Source organism: Nuphar pumila, chromosome 6 (genome assembly GCF_984573655.1).
Source record: "Nuphar pumila chromosome 6, dmNupPumi1.hap1.1, whole genome shotgun sequence".
Lineage (NCBI taxonomy): Eukaryota > Viridiplantae > Streptophyta > Magnoliopsida > Nymphaeales > Nymphaeaceae > Nuphar > Nuphar pumila.
This window is the reverse complement of record NC_143254.1, coordinates 12,055,773-12,066,432: the sequence shown is the minus strand read 5'-3', so window position 1 is coordinate 12,066,432 and position 10,660 is coordinate 12,055,773. Positions and strand designations below refer to the sequence as shown.

Here is a 10,660-nt window from a genome sequence, read left to right as displayed (position 1 = left end):
ACCTTTCAAAAAAATAAAATAAAAAATACAATGACAATATCTGAGGAACTGAATCCGAACACACCATTTAGCACGATTTCCATTATCATCTCAGTAGGCAGAAATTCAGGTTTCCAATAATGCTGACAATTTTCTCCATCGTAATGTTTCGGCATAACAAATTTTTTGAGATCTTAACCAATCAATACCCAATATGGTGGCATGTTTGTGAGTACACCAGGTGACGAAGACCTGGTATGGATGTCAAAAATCAGTCCGAATAGTGTAGACCACATGAACCATCAAGACGACCCCCCCCCCCGCCCCCACAACATCAGGGGCGGCCAGCTAGTTAAAATCATTAGTAACGTGTAAAACGATGAGGATTATCCTGATCATCAGCTAATAATCATCCCCAGAACTAATGCCAAGAATAATTTACTGACACTTCTGTTCACCACCACGCCACGATAGTTTGATGTCTAAAACAAGAAAATCACAAGTTTGACTGAAGATGGGACTCGAAACCTGTCCTGTGTAAATTACATTGTTCACAAGCAAATGCAAAACACCATCCATTATAAAAACATGTATTTGTGTGGTAAAACAAGCAAAATAGTTTGCAGGTAGAAGAGCTGACGCAGCAAAAAACATTTCATATAATGGTACAGGGAGCCAGGATCAGGTGCCATCACATGGCACACTTTGAAGTGTGCCTCTGAACCTGGCTACCCTCCATCTGCTTTTGGGCCCCACAACTTACAGACTATCAGCTAAAGATGGAGGGCATCAAGTGCAGCGGCACACTTCAAAGTGTGACATGTGATGGCACCTGATCCTGGCTCATATAATGCTCACCCAAAGTAGGAATCAAGACAACCAACATCACACTGCACTAATCAGAAACGATGTAGGTTTCCCAACGGTCAAATAGCTTCCTAAATTTGCTCTTTACATAGTTCTTAGAAAAGCCTACATCCAGTTTAAAAACTTGAAATAATCCAGAAGAAATCAAAGTAATAAAAGAACTTGGTTGGACAAATTTCCTGCAGGAGTAGCGACGATCCAAAATACAGGTAGTAATTTGAAATGGTCCACAAGATACCAGACTAAGAACTTGCCAACAAAAGCATTTCTGGCAAAGCAGAACTATACAAGAATTACGTATTTGGAAACACTGCAGAAACTAATGACTGCAAGCCTGTCAGTTTTCAGAAAAGAAGCCATACAAAATGATTTGTAGGAAAGGTAAAAGGAAGAATCATGTCCATAGAATTCACCAGATTCATCAGCAACCAACAATGCATATAATAAAATAACTCATAATGTTGTGAAACTTCTAGAAGCATTAATAATGTCAAACAGAGCAAAAACTGATTTCTAGGACAAGATGCTTGGTTCTTTCAAATCTCAGAGACTACAAATCAGAACAAAAATGAATCTGAATTCAAAATTCACCAGCAGAACAGTTCTCACAGGTGCTTCACTCAGCTCACAATGACTAAGTTCAAGCAAAAGCTTTCCAAAACCTTTAACAATCCACTTGAGAGATTTTCTGAATCTAGAAGATCTAAGTGATCAACCTACATAAACAAGTTAGGCCTTGAAGCCTTGAATGTGGTTTTCAACTTTCTGGTGGGTGGCCTAACCTTCTTATATATCAAGGGGAACTTGATTTTAGAATCATGGAATTGCTTGGTACTCTCCCTCTTGCAAAGTTTGGCAGGGACCGTTGCCGTTTTGATTATCTGGATGCACGGAAACCTCACACGATGACGAGAAGCCATCTCATCATACATTTGTTCCACAGCTCCATTAAGTGTAGTATCTCGGTACTCTTTATACATGTTATGGTATCCAGTCCTGCTTTGATACCTTAACCAAATCCCATAATTTTTTATCTTGGTTGGTTTCTTCTCAAAAATCTGCAGCACAATTTAATAATGAATTACAAGCATTCAAGATTTAGAATATCAAATTGGATGCAATCACTTATTATCAGAATCACAAACTATAAAAAACAAAAAAGAAAAAAGGAACACAATACAAACAGTTTATTAAGGAATTCAAGCAAGTTGGTTGGCATAGCCACCACTTAGTAGCACTTATCCAACTGTCACAGCACCAGTTGAACCAAAACTTTCTGGAAGGTCCAGATTCAGAACAATCTCCACACATTAAAATTGCATATGCACAAACGCATCAGGACAAACCTATTATATCTCTTGAACAGATCCAGCACCAAATCTCATATTTCTCCATAAATATAACATAAATACTTCTATCAAGCCCTTGTAACAAGGGCACTGACACTGGGTACTTCTGAGTACAGCTATGTCACATGAGAACAGATGTGGGAGCAAGACACAATACTGATACACTTGGTACGATAATTTTCAAAAATTACAACATACACACATAGATGTATGTACGTGTGTGAGTGTATGTATAAAACAACTATTCTAAATCACTATAATTAGTATCAACAAAGAATGAAACTAAGTTGGAAACGAAATGTAATGTAATTGATGACAATTTTTAAAAGAAAAAGAATTCAAGTGAATATGAAATAAGTAAATAAGATCATAAAAAACTAGATAAATTTAATGACACAATGTTGACTATGAAACTGGTTTGACCATGTCCATGAAGTGTCGTATCGTGTACATGGAGTGTCCAAGTGTTGTATCATGTTGACATGGGATATGCATGTCAAGTGTCCGTGTGACATAAGAGTACAACGGTCAACTGGGTTTCAGATTTGAACCAACCCATTTTATGCATTTTATGATATGGTCAACTCACTGTCAGTGCATTCAAGTATCCAACGTACTCGGCACCATAATACCTTTTCAGAAAATTTTCATGTCAAACCCTTTGTATCTATGCAACATGGGTGCTTATGAAAACCCCACACACGGACAAAGTGTGATCAGACAAAAGAGGCACCTGTGCTGCCAGAATGCACCTAACCCTTTTCATCGAGTTCTAGACTCGATCAACCAAGTGCTGCCCTTGATCCACTCCTCCCACTGAGCCTTAGGCACTCTGATGATTGGCAACCTCCGTTGCTATCAGCGTCAGACTCTCTCTCTCTCTCATACCTAGCAAGTCTGATCAAACATAAGACTGACCAGGCCTGATCAAATCTCCGTCTGATCATGGTTTGTTCAACATGATCTGATTAGGCCCCTTAGTTGTCATAGGCGCTAGGCAAAGTCTAGGTGGTGAGCCCCTAAAAAACCCTAGGTGGGGCTTAGGGGTACCCCAAATAAAAAAAATTAAAAAAACATAATAAGAAACATCAAACATGTATAAAACATAAAATCAATCAACAATAAGCAATAGACAAATAATATGTTGTTGAACATTGTAAAGCAATTATATTACATAACCTTAACTTGCTCAAAAAAATTAAGAATATTTTAACAATTGAATAAACAAAAAATACAACTAACAATATGAAGAACAATACACAAAAAATAAAATTATGTATACAAAAAAGTTAACAACAATAGACATAATATAAGCAATAGACATAATGTTTTTTTTCTTCTCAACAATAGACATAATACAAGCACTAGACAAATAATATGTCTTCTTCTTCTCAACAATAGACATAATATAAGCAATGGACAAATAACATGTCTTCTCCTTTTTCTTCTTGTCCTCGAAGAAGAAAACAAATGATGTCTTAACAAAAAGCCTAAGCTCTTAAAAAAGCCTAGGCGGCGCCTAGGCAGTAAAATAGGGCCCCACCGTCCAAACCTGGTCGCCCAGGCGGTGGGACTGCACCTAGGTCGCCTAGGCACTGCCTTTGACAACTAAGTTAGGCCCTAACCAAAGTCTGATCATTGTTTGTTCAGTATGACCTGATCGGACTTCTATCTAAGCAAGGTTGATCTGGGTGTGGTCAGACCTAGGGTTATCGGAACCTGAGTCTAACCAGGTCAGATCTGGTAGTTGGCACCCTTTGAAACAGCAATATAAAGGATCCTCAAGGAAGAGGCTCCAGCAAGGGGAAAACAAATGAAAAGAACAAATGTGATTAAGCTGGGAATCTCCTGGGGAACCAGCTTTCATGGTGAGATTTGAGAGTTTTCAGTGATACTTTGCCTGTAATGTTATTTACATAGGCATCCACAACTGGGCAAGGCAAGATCACGATGGAGGTGCAATCAGTGCCCAAACACCACCCTTCCTTTTTATAATTTTTTCAAAGGTGGACAAAACTGGAGCAGATCAGAGTTGACCAGGTGCAGTTTTGGGCTAAAATAGCCCCATGTGAGGTTGATGACACCTGATACTGTCCATGCTCATGCCATTAGCTAGGAAACAGAATAGTGTGGGCTCATCAAAAGTTTGAAGTAAGCCTGTATCACCTTTCACCTTGTTATGCACACAAATATGTATTTTATTTGTATACAGTAAGAAATTAATGCACGAGAAAGATGGTACAGATGATGAAGAGAGAGAATGAAGATGGAGAACCAGTTTGCATAGATGATACATAAGAATAACCTAATAAAGCGCAGTTTATGTTATAGGGCCATGGGAAACTCTCATCCGGGTTTTTGAGTCTTAATTTATTTCTTCATTGTAATGGATGCCGAATGTATGGATTTATTAAAACTTGTGAATGACGTGACATCTTAATATGGAAAATTGCATTAACATTGGTTGTTATGCTAATATGCATTTATTAATTTTATTTGTTGATGTTGAATAATTGGATTGACATTAGCAATTTGGCTACTTGTTCTTAGGTTAGCCGGTCATACTTAGTTTGTTAGATACGTAGATAAATCAAGTAATGAAATTAACATCATTACTTGATATTGGTTTTGGAATTCATTTTGAATTCTCTATTTGTACTGGTCGTTGGCTCATGTGTTTTTAAGTATTTCACACTTTGCTAAGTTTTTAATGTTTATTTGTGAGTCCTACTCCTCAAGGCTTTTCACAACATTGGGTCAAACTAGTGAAAACCCAATTGAGCCTAGAAACTAATGTATGAAGTTTATGAGTTACCTGAAAATAAATACTTCCTAATCATTTGGTCTTATAGATGATCAACAGGTTTTAAAAGAAATGAAAAAATGTGACACAGTTCATCTAGAACATGATGATAACAATGATGACCACCAGAATTTTGAATTTCGAACAGTTACTTGAACATCTTTGATAAGCTTCTCAGAGCACCCCAATTTTCTTTATAAAGCAAAATAACCACATTCTAGCATATGATTTCATTTATTCATATGCAGCTTATTAGTTGCAAGTATAGGTTAACATCCATCTCTCACACCCACAATAACCATATGTTAATTATAGGGTTCCAATAAAATATGCAGACACATAAAATAATATACGATCAGGGATACTGTGCAAACGTCATTTTAGGTAAAACCAAACAACAAAACAGATATTTCAGAAAAGTCTGCCAATACAAGAGATCAAGTTTCCACCTTGTTCATGAATCAAATGAAACACAACGGAAACCAAATTCACGAAATCGTCACAAGAAACACTACTACAATTAGACACAAAATTAGATTCAAAACATTAAGCAAAACCTACATTTTTATACTGACATTACATTTTGCCACTTTGGATCTAACAAGCAGATATGAAACTATTTTCGCAAAAGAAAAGAGAAAAACATTATGTACCTCATTGATCGCAAGGACTTGCCCGTTACTCTTCTTAACTTTCTTAAGCTTCCTCAAGAAATACCTGCAGAAAACTCGAAAACGAAACCGGAAACCAAAATCAGAAACTTGCTAAGAGAACCAAAAGAAAGCTCAAGATAGAACCACGAAAACAGCAAGTTCCAAAACCCCACCAAAACTTCGACTTGGCCCGGACATCATTGGTAGCCCAGAGCTTCATCCGGTAGATCTTCGGGTGCTCATCAGCGGCCGTCGGAAGGGCCCGGCCGACGACCTGGTACTGATGAAACTGCAATTTCCCCGAGAGGAACCCAAGCGTTAGCGTAAAAAATGCGAAAAAAATCGCAAAAAATACCAGAAATTACAGGAACTGGAACATAGTAAGATCAGAGGGACGGGAGAAACGAAAGACTGGGGAAGACGAAAGGATTTGGAAACGAACCCTGAACGCCACCATCCTTTCTTCCGCAATACCTCTGCCGAGAGTTAGGGTTTAGATCTACCAAGCGAACAAAAATGAGGAGGTTTGGCGTTTTATACAAGTGCTAGTAAGGAAAAAGTCCTTGAAATTTGATGAATTTACGATAGAGCCACTAGAGACTCGGAGCTTTGTCTCGAATCGGAGTCCAACCCGGAGAGGTTTCTTTTTCAAGTGGATCCGGGTCCCATCGAAACAGACTAGTTATCCAAAATTACCAAAAACGGGTACGGGATATTGGGTATTGGTACTGGTACGTGAGAGCTTAAAAAGTTTTAAGTAGGGATGACAGTGGACTGGGAAAACGGGGCCCCTCCTCGCCTCATTTGGACCAGGGATGGAGGACCTGAAACCGGGATGAAGGTTAAAATCAAAACTCGTGTGTGGGGATAGAATTATGCTTTTCCCCGCCCCGCACCTGCACCTGATTCCCGTTAGTAAAATAATTAAAATGCTTTTAGGGATGGCAGTGAACCGGGGAGAAATTGGGTCCTACCTTGCCTTGATTGGATTGGGGATGAAGGACATGAAACGAGAATGGAGGCGGGGATAAAGGTTAAAATCAAAACCCATGCAGGATGGAGGGCGGAATTTTGAAACAGGGCGAAGGTGGAGACCTTGTCCTCATCCCTGCACCGGTCCACTGCCCTCCCTAGTTTTTAGTACTCTTTTGTTTGAAATAGAAACATTGATAAACTTTCTAAAAGAATTGGCCATGAGTTTTTAAATAATTGATTAAAATATATATTTTCATAAAAGTACATACAAATTTAAATAGCAAAACACATAGATGTAATTGATCATTATTGTAGAGTTGTGGTATACTTTTTTATAAAATAGTGTTTTTAGATGATACGTGTTTCTAAAGTAATTGAGAAGAGTTTATTAAACATTTATTTTTTTATGGTTTTCTAAGCGAGATTTGCACCGGCACTTGCTATTGTGTACCAATTCATCTACGGACCAGACCTATCAAAAAGTCCAGGTCCAAATTTCATGTGGAAAGTACAGGTCACAAGTAGAGATCGGATCCTTGTCCAAACCAAACATGCTAGTAACTAAGGGATGACAGTGGACGGGAGAAAATGGAGCCCCACCCTGCCTTGTTCCATTTGGACCGGAGATGAAGGACTAGAAACGGGAATGGAGGCGGAGATGAAGGGTAAAATCAAATTCTATATGGGGATGGACTTACGCTTTCCCCAGCTCCGCCTTGCCCCATCCCTGATCCTCATTAGTAAAATACTAAAATACTCTTTAAAGATGACAGTGGACCTAGGAAAAACGGAGCCCTGCCCTGCCTCGCCCCAGTGGCGGAGCCAGAAGTTTTTCCTTGGGTGGGCAGACTTCGGGTCTCGGGGACAATGCTATGGTCTTGAAAGACGATCCATTTATTCAGACTAGTTGCGGAGCCCAAAAAAAATCGCTGGAGGAACAACCGTTCGTGGAGAGATAAAACTTAAATAAGCCTTTGAATTAAAATACAATTGTTACAAACACAAACAACTAAATTTATGAACATAATAAGATAAAACCTTAAATTGTACTTTTAAACTAAAATAAAGATTGTTCACTTAAGAAATACAAACAACTAAATTCATGAAAATTTTACAATTGACATCTTCTATTTTTCATATTTTGAAAAAATTCATAATTGCATCATCACTGATGGTATCAAATGTCTCCTTCTCTATGTAAGTAACCAAAGCATCATTGATCCATTCATCTCTCATTCTATTACGTAGACGACTTTTGATATTGTTCATAGCTGAAAATGCTCTTTCAACACTTGTTGTTGCAACTGGCAAAGTTAATGCCAACTTAATCAATAGATACACATAAGAAAATACAATGTGCTTTTGAGTTGCTACAATCATCTCTGCTAGCTGTGCTAAAGATTTTAAACTTGAAAACTGATCACTGTTTCGCATGTCTGCAATATATATATCCAATTGATTTTCAAGTCTAATTATGTTTACAGTAGAAAAGTCCTTGGGGTAAAGCTCAGCAAGACGAATCAACTTATCTTTATCAAAAGCAGAAAATGAATTCTTTGGACTGAAGCATGCCATTGAAAGGAGGAGCTCTGTATTTGCTTCAGTGAAACGATCATTCAACTCTTGAAGTTGTAAATCAATAATAGCATAAAACACATCAATACGATAATGATGCAATGTGGTGATCTTTTCAACCTTATGTCTTGGTCGTCCTTGAGGTGTATGTGAGTTCAGAATATCAAATCTCTTACAAAACATGAACACTTTGTTTATAAGAGAGTCACATCCATTGTCTCTTAGACCTTGAAGGCACTGTTTTGATATAGTGACTAAACTCATAGCATTCACAATGTCTTGATCTTTTTGCTGAAGTGCTTGTGAAAGATCATCAGTTATTCCCAAAACTTTACACATCAAATGTAAGCAAAAAACAAATTCAAAATCTTGCAACTGATAATATAAAATAATTGCATCTGAGCTTTTTCCTGAATATGTATCTTCTGCAATGAAATCTAACACTTGAATAACAGAAGAATACATACTGAGTAAATTAACCAAAGCATCGTAATGAGAACCCCACCGAGTATCACCAGGTCGTTTGGAACTTATTTCTTGATTTAATCCTCGTCCTGTTTCAAGTTCACCCAATGCAAGTGTTTTAATAATTCGCATAAATTCTGCTTCTCGAATAAGCTCAGATCTCTTGCATGAAGTGGCAATCAGAAGCAAAGCCCCAACCGATAATCAAGGGACAGAGGGCAAAGCCCTTTGTTGGGAAGGGCTCGCAGAGGCAAAGGGGGTGAAGCCCCCCACCGGAAAAACACAAGTTGAGAAAGTCAAGCGACCCAGATGATGTATGAACTACCATTTCCATTCAATGACCTGACAGGATAAATCTTATACATCTTCTTACTCAGATAGCACAACCAAGCAGAAAGCATTCACACTGGCCAACCTAATCCCCAAGCAAAACATTGACACCACAAATAGTACCTAGCAGAAGTCTCAGAGAATTGTAGTCCTATACTTTATGAGCATAGAAACTGCACCAGAAGTGTGAACTATAAAAGGGTCCAATTGATCTACAAAAGCCAAAATAACTGATCCATTGTTGATTTTGCATCCAAAATAATAGACCATCTAAGTAGATGGCCAAGAACCAGAATGGAAAGAGAGGTCAAGTGGTAACAATAAATTCATGATAAAACACATGGGGAAAGAAATCATAAACAACAACAAATAAATGAAAAGATATGCTTTATTGTCTGATCTGTAAGTATATATAACTAAAGCAAAGCATTAGAGTGAAGAATCAACATGCAAAGGAAACAACCATTCTACGTACCCATATTCAGATGCCCTTAACATCCTATAATAATGAAAACAAAAAATTTGTTTTAATTGATTAACTAGAAGACATGCATGCATTCTGGACAAATCGGCTAGGCATAAAACTTCAAAAGATGTATTACATGTAAAAGCAAAGATACTGAAATATATCTCAGCTTACCAAAATCAAGCAAACTCAAAAGTCAGAGAAAATTAAGCTCTTGATAAAAGTCAAATTTGTGATGAATTTCAAACCATGACAAAATCTGTTCTCATTCGATGCGGGTAATGTTTCAGATTTTTTAGTATAAAGAAATATTTTGGCAGATAGACTCTGTTTTACATAAGCAAGGTTTTTCCCCTTTTTGCTTCCACCGGTGAGGGTCAGCTACCTCGGTCAGTGACCGATAGCCATGATCAGCTGCCGATTTTCTGATTACCTGCTGATGCTCGCCGAGGAGTTGAGGCCCTGAGGGGCTTCAATCACCAATGGCCTCTCCGGCACCGCCGACATCCCTGTTTCATCGCCGACATCACAGACTCACAACCATCACCAGACCACCGAGTTGGCCGAAATCCTGAAACCATCGTTGGATGAGTTTCTTTTAAAGGGATTTCGACCATGGATCGTCATCGGGGAGCCAACAATGGTTTCTATCGCCGGGCGTCGCCGTTTTCACCGAAAATTTAACGGCTTCTCTGTAAGGTCAAGGGGGTTTTAACTTTTAAGCTCTGGCCGGCCATCCAGCTGCCATCGCCGAAAAGTACAGGGGATCAGATGTTCGCTGAAGTCCGCTGGGCGTCGTGCTGGCAGTCGTCGCCGGCAGGTCTTTCGGTCGGCGACATGGGTCGTCTGACGCTTTGCGGTTTCTGAGAAACCGAAGGCTTCGGTTTCTCAGAAACCGCAAACAGGGTTATCGTGTTTTCAAAAGCAGGATTATCGTGTATGTCTGCCGATCGACTAGAAAAGCAAGAGAGAGGGGAGGTTACCTGCGACAATGCGACGGTCAGCGGCTACGCCGGCTAGCAATGGTCGTCGGCGAACGAGGAGGAAGGTCTGACTGCTACACCGGTGCCTCGCGTCGTCAGAGCTTGGGGGGCACCGCGGGTTCACCGAAGGGAGGCCGACGACAGTCGCCGGTGGATGCAGAGGACAGGGAAGGAGAGCCGACGAATGGAGTTGCCGGTGTCGGAACGCCGAAACA

At 39.2% G+C, this 10,660-nt stretch overlaps 1 protein-coding gene across 1 annotated transcript; it reads right to left on the bottom strand.

Annotated features, from left to right (window-relative positions):
* Positions 1-1,307: 1,307 nt before the first annotated feature.
* Positions 1,308-6,158, bottom strand: LOC149833972 (large ribosomal subunit protein eL20-like). The gene is made up of 4 exons (XM_090009913.1): positions 6,094-6,158; positions 5,825-5,940; positions 5,652-5,715; positions 1,308-1,904 (listed from the first exon to the last, which is right to left on the bottom strand). The coding sequence occupies exons 1-4, from the start codon at positions 6,106-6,108 to the stop codon at positions 1,563-1,565; spliced, it is 537 nt and encodes a 178-aa protein (XP_089866039.1). The 5' UTR covers positions 6,109-6,158; the 3' UTR covers positions 1,308-1,562.
* Positions 6,159-10,660: the final 4,502 nt, after the last annotated feature.